The 15,546-nt window shown below is 37.5% G+C and overlaps 1 protein-coding gene across 2 annotated transcripts in view; it reads left to right on the forward strand.

Annotated features, from left to right (window-relative positions):
• Positions 1–15,546, forward strand: part of UNC5C (unc-5 netrin receptor C) — a 338,935-nt gene that overhangs the window by 212,077 nt on the left and 111,312 nt on the right. For both annotated transcript variants that reach the window (XM_010980601.3, XM_010980602.3), the window contains exon 3: positions 1,959–2,102. In XM_010980601.3, coding sequence (XP_010978903.1) covers positions 1,959–2,102 — 144 coding nt within the window. The remainder of the gene's footprint in view (positions 1–1,958; positions 2,103–15,546) is intronic.

Raw genomic sequence — 15,546 nt, forward strand, 5'->3', positions numbered from 1 at the left:
AGTGGACCTAAGGACTAGGTCCCATCAGCTTGTGACAGGAAGAATTGTTTATCCCCCAGTGGGTCAGCACTTACTATAATCTGGTGGTTGTTAATTTCCTTGAATGCTTCCACCCATTTGAGCATTTTAGGGTAATGCTTGATTTTAGGGTGAGGACCAGAATACTCTTTTAGGGTCTCCAGATGACACCTCTTTCATGTTCCCTATGCTAGGAAGCCATGATCAAACATTGTAAGAAGTCAACTGTTAGGAACTAGTTAAACTCTGTATCTCATACATATCATAGCATCTATCATTTGTTAGTCCTTCTTGCTTGAAACACTTGGCTCTCAGAAAGAAATCCCAGCTCCTAAACATGGTGTATAAAAGTGGTTCTCAAACTGCAGCACGCATCAGAATTCTTGGAGGGAGGGTTTGTTAAAATATTGCTTGGCCAGACTCTCAGTTTTTCTTATCCAGTGAGTCTGGAGTGGGGCCCAAGAATCTGCATTTCCAACAAGTTCCCAGGTGATGTGGATGAAGCTGTTTTGCGGGCCACATTTTGAGAACCACTGGTTTACAAGAATGTAGATAAACTGGTCTCTTTCTTGTCTCCAGTTCCGTTTCATGCCAGCAGTCTCTGTTGTCTTCTCCTGGTTTCCCAATCTCCTGTTCCCTTTCCTGCTTCTTCCTATATACCCTGTCCCTCTCCCCATATGATTTAACCAACCTAACTCATGTTGGATCCTTCATACTAAGTTGGGTCCCCTTGTTACTCATTCTCATTGTCCTCGTACTTCTCTGCAGCATTGAACACAACTGTAATTAAATAATAAATTAATACGTGTCCTCCTCTCAATAATAGAAGTTCATTGAGGGCAATGACTGTCTTACTCATCAGAGTTGCACAAGTACCTAGTACAATATTTTCCACATAATTGATATTCAGTAGGTATTTAATCAATGGATGAATGAATGGATGAATAAACAGTACAAAGAAACACACCGAATCTTTTGTAGTGTGCTCATACTTGACCCAGAGGAAATTTTCCTGCTCCCTAAGTGTGCCCCTACCAGTTCTCTCAATAGGCACTCTGTGCTGGAAGTGTGCAGGTGAACTGGCTGTTGCCCACATACATTGTTCAGATAATCCTTCTTGCTCAATGCAAAGAGGCATTATTGCAGGATGAATCTCTAAAATAGACTTTGGGACCTCAAAACAAATACCCCTAAAATGACAATCCTAGATTCTTAGTTCAGTTTTTGTTATTTAGGATTACATAATTCTGTGAAATAAATTCCAATTATTTGAGCATTTTAACTGGAGGCCACTTTATTTTTCATATGAGTTTGGTTACATTATTATTATAGGGAAACATTTTAGCTTTCAAAATATTGCTCATGAAAACTTTAAAGTCATACATTCTTTGGACAGGATAGCAGAGATCCGTTAACTAAGGCCAGTATTTCTTTCAAGAAAAATGATGTAACAAGCAAAGCTGTTTAAAATGACAGTTTTTAAAAATCGTTACATATTTATAAACTACTAGGTCATAATAAAACCTGGCACACATGTTTGTATATATAAATATATATATGTATGATCTATATACTTTGATCATAGTTTTAGGTCATTCTTTCTCATTCCATGTAAAGAATTAGGAAGACTTAGTTACTATGAAGCTGTGTACAGCACATGGGTATCTTACAACTTATGTAATTAATTTAGAATCCTTCGAAGAAGTAAAATCCAAGTTCGTACTTGAATACAGAGATGTTTGAATACACCCCACTCCCTGAAGGAAGGTAAATATCTGTCAGGCCATAAGGGGAAAGATGTAATTTTGTGGAGTTAGAGATCTACTCTGCTTTCATCTTCTGATGAATCCAGAAGATTTGAAATAGCAAATAAGAGAATGAAAAAGTTGTGAGTCAAGTAACTGGAGCCAAGTAACTTAAATCTTCCTTTCCCTTGGCAGGTCTCATTGTCCGTGAAGTGAGCATTGAGATTTCACGCCAACAAGTGGAAGAACTCTTTGGACCTGAAGATTACTGGTGCCAGTGTGTAGCCTGGAGCTCTGCAGGCACCACCAAGAGCCGGAAGGCCTACGTGCGCATCGCATGTGAGTCATTGTGCAGGGACACTGTGGATTTCAGAAACTGATGAGATATGGAAAAATTTGGACCATAATTGCTCTCGTGTCAAAGAACCTTGATGAAAAACTGCTCCCAGATTTCTACATTAGAGCTACACTTTCCCCTTACGTCACCAGGATTTCGTTTTATTTGTATGTTTCAAGGCACTGAGTAATTTCCCTTTAGCGATGTGAAAGAATTAGTGCTACTTTGAAAAGATTGAATCTTATTTTTTAATCTGGTAGTGATTAGGCTATGGGAAAACCAACTATATTCCTTTAATGAGTTTATTCTACCAGTTTGTTAGGACAGTGCTGACCAGTTTTGCTATTAGAAATAGAAATTACCCAGACAAAGCGTCTCTATTTATTTTAGAACTGTTCTAGTGTACCAAAATACACCACTATTTTCCAAACTCTGTTAACTTCTAGAGTACTCATATTCAGGGAGAGGTTAAAAGGTGCCTCACAAAAAAAAAGTGTTCCATAATCAATAAATGTGGGAAATACTTTTTTTTGGGACAAAATTAAGGAGGTTTCTTTGCAAAACTTTTCATATTCTTTAATATGCTAATGTGCATGTTATCCCCAAGGGGGAGATGTAGTCTGCAGCTCTTTCTGCAGACCTTTTCTCAGTGAGTGCTGTTCACATCTTGAGCGTCATAAATGCTACTTTAATCTGTCTTAAGTTTCCATATTGAGAAATTTTCTCAAGTGTGAGACCACTGAAATCCATGTAAATTTTATTATCTGAATTCCTTTGCATGTCTGTATTTTACTAAATTTCATTTTGTGTTGATGTCAGTATCACTTACCTCTAATAGGTCACTAAGTCCCAACAATGTTGGCTCACAGGCTTCCCCCAATTCTACTCTCACCTCTTCCTTCCCTTCTGCTTGATCTAGATCCCAACTATTGCAAACACTTCCAGTTAGTCTCCATGGCTGAAGTCCTCTCTCTTTTCCAGTCCTTCCTCTGTATTACCACAAATGCAGTCTTCCTAAAACTCAGGTCTCACCTCTGCTCACCTCCATCTCTGCTTAAAATTTTACAGTGGCTTCTGAGAGACAGTCAAAATTTCTTACAGTGATAGGTATTATTGCAATAGTTTGCTAGAGCTGCCATAACAAAATTCCACAGAGTGGCCTGAACAACAGGATTTGTTTTCTCACAGTTCTGGAAGCTGTAATAAGTCCAAGATCAAGGTGCTGGCAGTATTGGCTTCTTCTGAAGTCTCTCTCACTGGCTTGTAGATGGTTATCTTCTCCATGTCTTCATGTGGTCTTCCTTCTGTACCTATCCAGGTCCAAATTTCTCTTCTTATAAAGATGCCAGTCATATTGGATTAAGGCCCACCTAATAGCCTCATTTTAACTTAGTCACCTCTTTAAAGACCCTATCTCCAAATAAAGGCACATCCTGAGGTACTGAGGGTTAGGATTTCAACATGTGAATTTTTAGGGGGACACATTTTAGTCCATAACAACCGTATTTCATTGTTTACATAATGTAACCTATGTTTCCAGCTCTGACCACAAAGAATGTCTCCATTCCAGTCACACTATATTAGAAATACTTCCATTTCTATGCTTTCTAGTTCATACCAAAGGTCTTCCGCTTTTCTCTTACTTCCTCCCATTATTTGTAATAAATTCATTTATTTCACAAGTAGTTAGTAAGCATTTACTCTTGGGACAGTTGTATGTATTGGGTTTAGAACCAGAATCAAAACATGTAATGATGCCTGCTCTCAGGAAGCTTATGTCTGGTGAGCAAGGGCACACTCCAAATGAAAGAAGTAATCAGGAACAGAGTGGGTGGTAAATGCTATGAGGAAAGATATGTGGGAAAAGGGGTTATGTTGTGCTGGGTAGGGTGGTCAGGGAAGATATCCAGAAGAAGCTGACAGCTGAAAAAAACCTGAAGGAAGGGACAGAGGAGTCACAAGTACAAATGCCCTGAGGCAGGGATGTGCTGGGCAGAAGGTGGTTCTAAGAAAACTGAATTGGCCAGGGTGGCTGGAAGAGAGTGAGTGAGAGCAGGCTCTTAAAAAGTTAAGAAAGATAAGGCCTGAAAGTAAGGACAGGAAGGCCAGAGTGGAGATGGCCTAGGGCCTCTGTGTGTGGCATCTTTGGTTCTTAATATGACATGAGAACTTTGGAATGTTTTCAGCAGAGGAATTCATGACATGACTTCCATTTTAGCAGAATCACCTGACTGCTGCATTGAGACTAGACCATGAGAAGCAAGAGCAGAAGCAGGGAGACCGATTATGAGGCTGAGGCTATGAGAGATGTTAGGCTAGCATAGATTGGAAGAGGTCAAGCTGATGAGACCTGGATTCTAGTTATATTTAAAGGCAGAGGTAATAGCTCTTTTTTGAGAGATTGGATGTAGGATGGGAGAGAAAGAAAGGAAAGAATTATTCAAAAGGCCTAGGCTTTTTGAAGGATTTCTTTCAGGTGTCCTTAGTGAAGTCATTCCTGCCTCATCAGTCTCCAGAGTGAAAGGTATTCCTTTCTCAAACCTTTCAGAGAAACTTGTATAGAGCTTTTCTCTTTTGAATTATATTCACTTGTTGTAATGTCTGGGTTTCATGCCATTGAGTTCCTTGAGGTCAATTTCGCTTAATTCAGCTTTGCTTAACTTTATATCTTTAGTGCTTAGCACAAGGCCTAGAACATCAAAGATGTTTAATAAATTGTATTGAATTGAAACCATTGAAAAGAATTCTTGGTGAAGTTTATTAAAATGTTCTATATTAATAATTCCTCACTGGGCACGTCTAAAGGGATTTTCTCTTTGTCTTATGTGGATTCTCTATGAAACAGACTTTGAGATGGAGACATGCATGCGGGCAATGTATCAGAGTGCTCTTAGGAACAGTATCTGTGGAGAAATAGAAATGGGCAGAGAGAGAAACTGAACTGTGATGCAGGTGTAACAAAAGATTAGCCCATGGGGATCTCTGGAGTTGGGATGGCCCTTCAGAGTCGTCCCACCTCGAGGCATAGGAGGTGAGTGGACCTTTGGCCCCCACACTGACTAGTCAATGGATATGGACCCCTCCTTTATTCCTCACCCCCACCAAATTCTGTGACCTGGTACAAGTCAGCTCTTCTCAACTGAAGGCAATTCCAGGAAAGAGAGGCTGAGAACCTTCACCATCAACACTCCCAACAGGTGGGAACCGTCCTGAAAAGGAATGTCAGAGGCATACCACAGCATCCACCACAACTGTCTACCACAAATCTTGAAGAATGTATTTTATTAATTATGAAGAACAAAAAGATACTTTTAAACATTTTAAAAAGAAACAAAAAACTAATTGTTTTGGTCAAATAATTAAATGAATTCAAAATTAGCTGCTAATTATAATCAAACAGGCACAGTGATACAAAACAGTATCTTTCATTGCTATATGTTTATTAATGTCAAGTCTAATAACTATATTAAATTGCCAGTCTACACTCTATACTAAACTGGCTTGCTTAAAAGCAGAAGTCTAAGGGCTTCCTAATTCCAAATGACAACTTTTGTGTTGTACCCATTTCATATATACATAAGAGTATATAGATAATATTCTCTTTATATAGCCCTATTCTCCACATAAAAATTAAAAACATATAACAACCCCATTTTTCTTTGCAACATATTGCATAAACTTTGCTATTTACTTCACAGCTTTTAAATGTAGTTTGACATTTTCAAAGAAGAAGACAAACTCTTCTTCTAGTAAGAGATTAATTTGCCCATAACACCTTTTCATCTTCATGTATTAAGAATGAAGAGCAGTTTGCTTGTACTTCCATAATTCACTGACTCATTTGTGTGTGGTCAAGGAACCACATCCAACATACAAAGATTTATCCATATAGATTTACATCATGATAAAAAAAAAAGTTAAATTTCAAATTCTCTCTGTCAGGGCTGGTCCTGCCAAACAAGTCCTTGCTAATGTTGCAAAAAGACTGTAGATTTTCTAGTTGCTCTGTTTCAAGCCAGCTGTGGTGTTTTGCCCTGTAATGTTTGACAGATGGCCATCACATCAGCTACAGTTAAAGTGTAAACTTGTCTCAGGTAAGGATGACCATGATGTGGAAGTAAAATAGGTGCAGTTACCTCTCACCCAACTCAAGTTATACTCATGATGTGTCCTACGCAGGAGCCCATAGTTCTTTCATGAAAAAGCTCAATTTGCAGAAGTTTATAAAGCAGAAATGGATACTGGCTATTCATTCATGTTTTTAAGTTTGCTTATCTTTTATACATTCAAACTACATAAAATAGAAAAGTAAGTGTGTGAGACAATCAGGGCAGAGGAAAAACAGGAAAAAGGAAAGTAAGGGTCTGGCCAGGCACGAGCTGAAGACGTAAGTTGCCCGAGCTAGGATGCGGGCACGTTGACCACAGGGCAGTGCCAGGCAGGTGTCCTTGGTGCTGCAGCTTCCACTGCAGAGAGACGAGCTTTTTCTGAGAGAACCCAAGTAGACCCTGTAAAGACTGTCCAAAGCGACACCCTCATGGTGATACAGCTGCCGATTTCACTGGGTAGTTTCCTCCAGTGTCCCCTATTATGGACCAATGGGAAAATTCTGAGTGTTAAGGTAGGAAAACGTAGTCCAGGCAAAATGTCAGCAAACACTGTCTTTCTTCAGGAAATAGTTTCAGTTCGGCTGCTGTTGTTGATACTGTGATGTTGATGATGTCGTGGCTGCGGTTGTCAGGGGACAGTGGGTGAAATGGGAAAAGAGCATAGTGGAGCGGAGAGAACACACGTTTGGGGGCCGGGTTGACATATTCAAATCCTCGTTCCATTACTTACTAGTGTGACCTTGGTTAAGCGACTTAACCCCTTGGAGACTTAGTCCCATCAACCGTGAAATGAAAATGATAGGGTTATTTTCAGATTAAACTAGAATAAACTTGTAAAGCACGTGGCATGTGCCAGACACAAAGCAAAGGCTCAGCAAATGTCCCAGGCCTGGGCTGTCAGTCCTAGAGGTTGAAGTTCTCCGCTGATTCATATATGATTAGACTGTAATTTTTCCCCTACGCCCGAGGATGGAGGAGCCCTCTATATGGTCACCCTTCTCCTCAATTCAGGAGTTACAGTGAATTTATGTGCACAGACAGTCCTTCTTCTTGGGAATGTCAGGATCGTTCCTAAGGATTTTTTTCTTTACTACATGTGCACACCAATAAATCACAGCCATCATCACAAAGGCCACTGCCTGCAGATTGGAATAAGATAGTTCCTGGGAAGAATTAAGGAGAATCAGGGTGGCCCTCTCTGCCCTCCTCTCATAGATCATCCATCCTCTTCTGTGAGGTCAGAACCACCTCGTGAGCCACCTGAGGGTTTGGACAAAACCTTGTTTGCATCTGTGAGTCTGTAGTGTCCAACACTCTGTCCAGAACAACAGGGTCCAAAGAAATATAATGCCAGCCACATGTCAGTTCAACTTTGCTAGTAGCCACCCTTAAAAAAAGTAAAAGAGGCAGAATTAATTTTAATAATATATGTTACTTGGTCTACTATATTTAAACTATCATTTTGACAAAATAACCAATATAAGCAGGTATTCATGAAATAATTTACATTCTTTCTTCCATACTAATCTTTGAGATGTGGTGTGCTTACACTTACAGTGCTTCTCAGTTAAGACTAGCCACACGCCCACTGCTCCATAGCCACATGTGGCTCGTGTTGGACAGATGGGCTGTGGAATAATAATAATAATAATAATAATAATAATAATAATAATAATAATAATAATAATAATAATAATAATAATAATAGATGCCCTGTTCCAAGCATTTAATTTTTTCACCTCACATAGCTACCTTTGTGTGTGTGTATGGTGAAAACACTAAAGATCTACTCTCTCAGCAAATTTCAATTATGTAATACAGTATTATTAACTGTAGTACCCATACTGTGCACAAATACCCCTAGAAATTACTCATCTTGTAGCCGAAAGTTTGTGCCCTTTGACAATACTTACATGAAGTAGCTTATTCAGTCCTTGCAACAGTTTTGTGTGACAGGTGTTATCATCCTCATTTTACAGATGAGAAAATTGAGGGCAAAAGGAGATTAAAAAACCTGCCTGAGTTCAAAGCTCATATTTGGAGAAGCAGGTCAGACCACCAACGTATTCCATGCTTTTAACCAAGACACTGAATACAAATAAGAGAGGAAGTGGCAATGATTTTCATGTCAGGTGGCAGTTCACAAAGATATCTTATTTTCCACCTACATAATGTTACAGGCTCACTATGACTTATACAGCAGATGTGTGAGAAGGCCGTGGGTTCCTGCCTCTGTCCTGATACTTGATCTGCTCCAACCATACCAGTTTCTTTGTTTTTAGACTGTAATACACTCAATCCAGATACGGGCTATTTGCAGTAACTCTTGTTTCCTCCCCAGAACATTCTGCCCCAAAACTACTGTGGCTCACTTCCTTCCTTCATGCAGATTTCTTCTGAGGTGTCACCTCTCCAGAGGGGTCAATTTACCTAAAACCGATTGACGCCAACGCTGTCACTCTCCTAACCCCAAGCCTGTTTTATTTTTCTTGAGAGCATTTCTCTTCATCATTATTTGTGATCTTTTATGTCGATAGTCTCCACCACTGGCATATAAGCTCACAAGAGTAGGCACTTTATTTTCTTCATAATTATATCCTCAATACCTAAAAATGGTACCTTGGACGTGGCTGGTACTTAGTAATGGAAGACATAAGTAAATAGAGGGCAATTGAATTAAATTGAAAGCATATGATAAGGCAAAGTGATGATGCTATTTAATGCTAATGATTTGTTCTCTTTTTTTTTTACCAACATATAGCATACATTTTATTCATATAATTATCTACCATCATCATTCATATTCCAAAGATTCCTTGGATTCACTAGAATATTGGCAGTTGTCACTAAGTGCGGTAATATTTTCCTGATTTGTTCTCTTAGTGGAAATGTTTTATCATCCAGGGAATTTGAGGACATCAGATAGACTGAAGTGACTGCCCCCTTGTCCCCTCCCCACTTCAAACTTCAAGCCCCCATTACACTTTTGTACTTATTTTCTCCATAGCAATTACCAACTTCTAACCAACTATATATTTACTTATTTTTTATATTCATGGCTTGTGGTCTATTCCTCCTAGTCCCTTGGAAAGTGAGACCCACATGGGCAAAGATTTTTGTTTGGTTTGTTCACTGATGAATTGAAAATGTGTACAGTGGTGCCTGGCACAGTGTAAGAACTCTGAATATAAAGGAATGAATTAACATTCCTATAGTAGGTGTAGTAATATCTCCAGTTAAATATGTATGTGTCTTGTGAATTATGATGCTGGTTTATATATACAGAAGTCATTATTTGTGGCCTTGTATGTTACTTTTCCATTTCCTACCTGTCTACTCTACTTGGCATAAACAAAATTAAATATACCATTTAACCAAATAGTGCATTTCTTTAACCAGGCATTCTGAAAGATTTAGGTTATGCCATGACAGTATCTGGCAGCCTAATGCCAACACCTTGGTAGAGCTCAGCAGGCTTGCCAAGACACCAGAATAAATGGCTTCTTTACTAACGTGCATCTCTGAGTTGTGATTTGATCCCTTGTATAACCACTTAATAAGCCCATTGTAAATTGCAGGGGCCAGATTTTTAATTAGATGAGATTAATCACACCATGTAGACAGTTTTAGACAATAAGACAAACTTTTAACAATAAATTTCTCCCTGTTTCATATAAATCTTAACCATTACATTAAATAGTTTATCACGTAGTTTCTATTTCAGGATTAAAAACTGTAACACCTACCTAATTGTATCAGTCTATATTTTTCCAAACATAGTTACTTTTGTATTTAGACAGAAGTTCCTTAGATTTGTGGAGGCACCACAAATCTCTAGAAATTTATAGCTAATATTTGTTCTGAAAGGCAGACATCTAATTGATAGAACACTGTCTCATAAGTTACATTTTGGGGGAAATCATCCATCTACGTGCTATAGGCAGGGCTGGTAACCCACTGGACTAAAATATGTCATTGAAGTAATGTTTTATGCTGTATGAAATGGGAAGTTTATGGCTAAACTACTTATTTGCAAAAAAAGCTTGTCTGCAGTCATTGCATTCTTTTTTCATACTCTGAGAAAAGAGCCTTAACTTTTTGGTATGTCAGGTCCCTCATCCATAAAGTTGGCATGTTTCTTATTATTTATCCCTAAGACGTACCTTAAAAAATATTGTGATGACATATAATCATTTTTTCTGAAACTAAAGATGCAGTGTGAATATAAGAGTGGCTTTTTTTTTTCTTCCTCTCCTCTATAATGGATGTCTTTGGAGTTCTAGCTCTAAAATACTTATTTTTTATAAAACCCTTTAGCAAAACTATCTGAATACAAGTATGTTTGTCATATAAATTCCCCAAAACCAAGAAATAAAAAAGAATGGCTGAAATTGTATTTCCCTTTACAGGGACTTTGCTCTCTCAGGATTTCTCTGTTTAAATGACCTCATGCAGTAAGGGATAGCCATACCTTGACAAAACTAAAGATATTGCCAAGATAATCCTTCTGCTGAGAAGGATTTGCTCAAAGATCATTCTGACCTCTATCTCTGCATATAACTATGATATTATGAAAGTGCTTGTGGTAAATTTGTAAGAGTGGTCAAAAATCTATATATTTTTAAAGTAAGAAGAGGTTACAAAATAATAACAGGAATAAAATCAAAATCTTTCATCTTCATTTTTTGTCTTTAAAAAAACCCTGTGTCCCAGTAACCAGCATTTATGGCATGCTTACTGTAGTGTTAACTCCCGTGATGCCTCCAACAATCCTATGAGGTAGATCATGTTATTATCCTTATTTAGCAAATAATGATACAGAAGCATGGAAATGAAACTTCAGCTAAATTACCCAAGTCAGTTGTTCAGGAAATGGTAAATCGGAGGGTTTTCTTTTGTTTTAAATTGTAGTATAGTCAATTTACAATGTTGTGTCAATTTCTAGTGTACAGCATAATGTTTCAGTCATATACAAACATATATTCATTTTCATTATACATTACTAGAAGATACTGAATATAGCTCCCTGTGCTATACAAAAGAAGTTTGTTGTTTATCTGTTTTATATATAGTAAATCAAGAACTCCTAGTTTATCCCTTCCCACCCCCTTTCCCCTCTGATAACCAAAAGTTTGTTTTCTACGTCTATGAGTCTGTTTCTGTTTTGTCAATAAGTTCATTTTTGTCTTTATTTTTATATTCTAGATATGAATGATATCATATGGTATTTTTCTTCCTCTTCCTGGCTTCACTTAGAATGATGATCTCCAGGGCCATCCATGTTGCTGCAAATGGCATTATTTCATTCCCTTTTCATGGCTGAGTAGTATTCCATTGTATAAATATACCACAACTTCTTTATTGGGTCATCTGTCAATGGACATGTTTCCATGTCTTGGCTATTGTATATAGTGCTGCTAAGACCATTGGGGTGCATTTATCTTTTGGAATTAGAGTTCCCTCCAGATACATGCCAAGGAGTGGGACTGCTGGATCATGTGGTAAGTCTATTTTTAGTTTTTTTGAGGAATCTCTGTGTTGGTTTCCATAATGACTGCACCAAACTACATTTCCACCAACAGTATGGGAGAGTTCCCTTTTCTCTACACCCTCTCTAGCATTTATCATTTGTGGGCTTTTGAATGATGGCTATTCTGACTGATGTGAGATGATACCTCATTGTAGATTTGGTTTGCATTTCTGATAATTAACCATATTGAGAATTTTTTCACGTGCCTATTAGTCATTTGTATATCTTCATTGGAAATTTACTTGTTTAGGTCCTCTGCCCATTTTTGTATTAGATTTTTTTTTTTTGTATTTTTCTTATAAAGTTGTATGAGCTATTTATATATTCTGGAAATTAAACCTTTGTCAGTCGCATCATTTGCAAATATTTTCTCCCATTCCATAGGTTGTCATTTTGTTTTACTTATGTGAAAAAGTAAAGCAAAAGCTTAGTAGTTTAATTAGGTCCCATTTGTTTATTTTTCTTTTATTTCTATTACCTGGATAGACTGCCCTAAGAGAACATTGCTAAGATTTATGTCAGAAAATGTTTTGGCAATGTTTTCTTCTAATAGGTTTATAGTGTCTTGCCTTATGTTTAAGTCTTTAAGCCATTTTGAGTTTATTTTTGTGTATGGTGTGAAGGAGTATTCTAACTTAATTGATTTACATGCGGCTGTCCAGTTTTCCCAACACCACTTTTTGAAGAGACCATCTTTACTCCATTGTATATTCTTGTCTGTGCTGAAGATCTTGCTCTTGTCTGCAATGTTACCCTGCTTCACAGGAGCTTTCAGATCTTTCATAGTGACCTACCATAAAAATATGTTTATCTCATGATCCACTAAATAAATATATGCCAATCTCCTCACATATACCAGTACACAGAGATATGTGTGTGTATACACATACACACATAATACTATGGGTGATACACCTTGACATTTTCTATCTATTCAACTTCATATTTTGATGCTGGTTTTTAATTCAATAAATTAAATTCATAATCCTCTAAGAGGTCATGACACAGTTTGAAAAACACAGCAATAAACCTTAAATTCCATAAGAACAATAAGGAATATTAAACACTATGGTTTATAGACCACATGGCTCAAGTGTGTAAGGGAATGACATGTTAAAATTTACTCAAATGAGTAATCATCTTTCATGTGAGAACTCTCTAATAATAATAGAAATAATTGTAATAATTTATTACATGTGTTTTGTGCTTTATAATCTTCCAAAACCTTTTCAAATTCAATCTCTTTTAATATTCACAAAACTCTATGAGATCTAAAAACAAAAATACAATATTAATAAGGTAGTATTTTATTTATATCTTATTATTCAATGGAATTTAAGAATTTTAACTTCCATTAGAATAATCTATTGAAGTATACCCATAGAGAATTCTTGGCTTCATAGTATCAGTCTATCACATTGTCAAGATTTTGTCTTTTAAAAAATATTTTATTCTAATAAATCTTTCTGCATAATGAAGTAGCATTGCTGAGGGAATAAACATTTTTAACAAATGTAAATTATTTTTTTAAAACTTGGAGTGAGAACATGTTTATTTTCTTTTTCAAAGACAGTAGTAGCAGCAGCCTGCCTGCTCAGACACCACAGGGAGATCTTTTGCTGGTATTTTCTCCTGGTTTCCTTCCAAAATCAGCAGGGCTCACAGGTGCTTGGATGGTAGCGTGACCCGTTACAGTCAAAGCTCCCATCTGTCCAGCCTTGACTTTCCCATTGTAGGCCGCTCTCACCCTTTTTGGATGGTGTCAGGCAAAGATGCCCCAGGGATGCCGCTGGGAAGGAGACCTGATTCTCAGCCCCTCTTGTAAATATACACCTTGACGTGATAGGCTTTCTTGCACGCTGTTTCGGGTCAGCATTTCCCTCCCACCTCTCCAGGGGGAGAGAAAATTAGTTTTGTCAAATTAATTCTCAATGCATTTATAATCATCAAAAATTTAATAGTCACCTGCTTTTGTGTTGTATATTGCATTGCTCTAGTGGATCTGTACAAAGAATTTTCTGCTATGTTTAATACTGGACCTTCTGGAACCCACCCATCTCCCCATTTTCTAACTCTTACCTGTATATCTAAGTGTACAAAAGTCCCACAGAGATTGTCCTAAGAGAAAACTATAAGCTGTTCTCCTCAAAGGTGCATCAACTCCTAGATTATTGAAAAATAATTTCTTCTATTATTTCTCTTAGATACTGATAGTTGGTATAGCTCCTTAGAGATCTTATCTTATTTGACAAAGGATATGCTGTTTTCCTGTAAAATGCATATTTAAAATGTTAGTCTATTCAGTCATACGCCCTTCTCACAAAAGAGACTTCCAAAAGCATCTAGTCATTTACTCTCATTTTACAAATGAGGAAGATGAGGCCACAGAGCCTTCCAACTCCCAGCTAGCCTTTTTTTTTTTTTTTTCTGTTTACCACATTGTCAGAAAGCAGAGTTCATTGCTGTGGGATGCCATGAATTAGTGGATTTCACATCATAAATAATTTGTAACCACAGCATTATTATTGTGCAAAAGAAATTACATTGAATGCATCAAAATTCTGCCGTTTTTCACATGTACACCCACACACGTGTGTATTCTAAAAGGCTTTCTTTGATTACTGTGTAAATGGTAAATAGAAATCCATATAGTTTCAGGTCTGGTTCTACACCTACTAATTAGATTTCACTGTATGGATTTAGTAAGCCAATATTCATGCTCTTAAGTCAACATCTTTCTGAATGCATGCGTATGACAAAGCTGATTTTTCTTTTAATTGACGGAATCAACAACTAAATCAAGAGTAAGCGAAGTTGACTTTGCAGAAGTAATCTAGGTTATAATGAAAGGACTTTATACTTATTTTAGTAGCAGCCTTAGAACTAATGGAAAGAAAACAGACTTGTAGAATCCTAAAGGTCTTCCAAGGGCAGAAATTCGTCTTTTTCCTGACAGGAATGCCCACATTATTCTAAAACATTCTGGTTTACATCTAACTCCTAGCTGACAAGTGTCCGGTTTTCATGCTTATTCATCCGTCACCCTTGTGTTCTCTCTGCCTGCGAGTCATCCAGCCTGCCTTCTATCACATCTCTCCAAATGATACAGGATATGCTTAAAATGTTACTCACCGCTTTGCAAAGTAGTGTGGAGGCATCCTGAAAGGAGCAGCTATCATGCAGGACAGCACAATATATTCTGTGCTTATTACACAACCTGAGAGCTGGAAAAGAGGTTTTATGGCAGGAATTAAAAGGATTTTTTCAGGAAGAAGTATTGCCTTCTGGGGGGCTAAATGTGAGTCATTTTAGAAATTAGATAAAATTTACATAGAGTTTAAAATTAAATCACATCAAAACAAAATAATTTTACGGTGATATTTCAGTGATGGTTCAGTTAAACCTGTCTTTTAAAGTACATGCCTCTGATGTGTGGTCACCATTCTTAATCGGGTAACAAAGATTCTTATAAGATGTGCTTTCATATGGCAGGAATTTGAAAACTGGACCAAAAGCTATACCACATCCTAAGAAGAATTATAGCATTGCTACATTTGAAGCCATCACCCCTTAATGGTGCTGCTTTCTGTCACCGTAAACTTTTGCAAAAGAGGAGTAGTTCTCGTGGTGGTCGTTTTCCCAATTCCTGTGCACCCTCAACACAACTGGGCTGCTCCTCCCTCTTCACGCTTCAATTTCCCAAACTTTAGACTCCTACTTTTGAGTCTCTTGCTGCATTTGTGCTGTTGGCCTCCCAACTTCTTAAAACTTTATTCTCCTCTTGGCTCCTCTGACACTTGTCTCTTG

This window comes from Camelus dromedarius, chromosome 1, assembly GCF_036321535.1.
Source record: "Camelus dromedarius isolate mCamDro1 chromosome 1, mCamDro1.pat, whole genome shotgun sequence".
NCBI classification, from domain to species: domain Eukaryota; kingdom Metazoa; phylum Chordata; class Mammalia; order Artiodactyla; family Camelidae; genus Camelus; species Camelus dromedarius.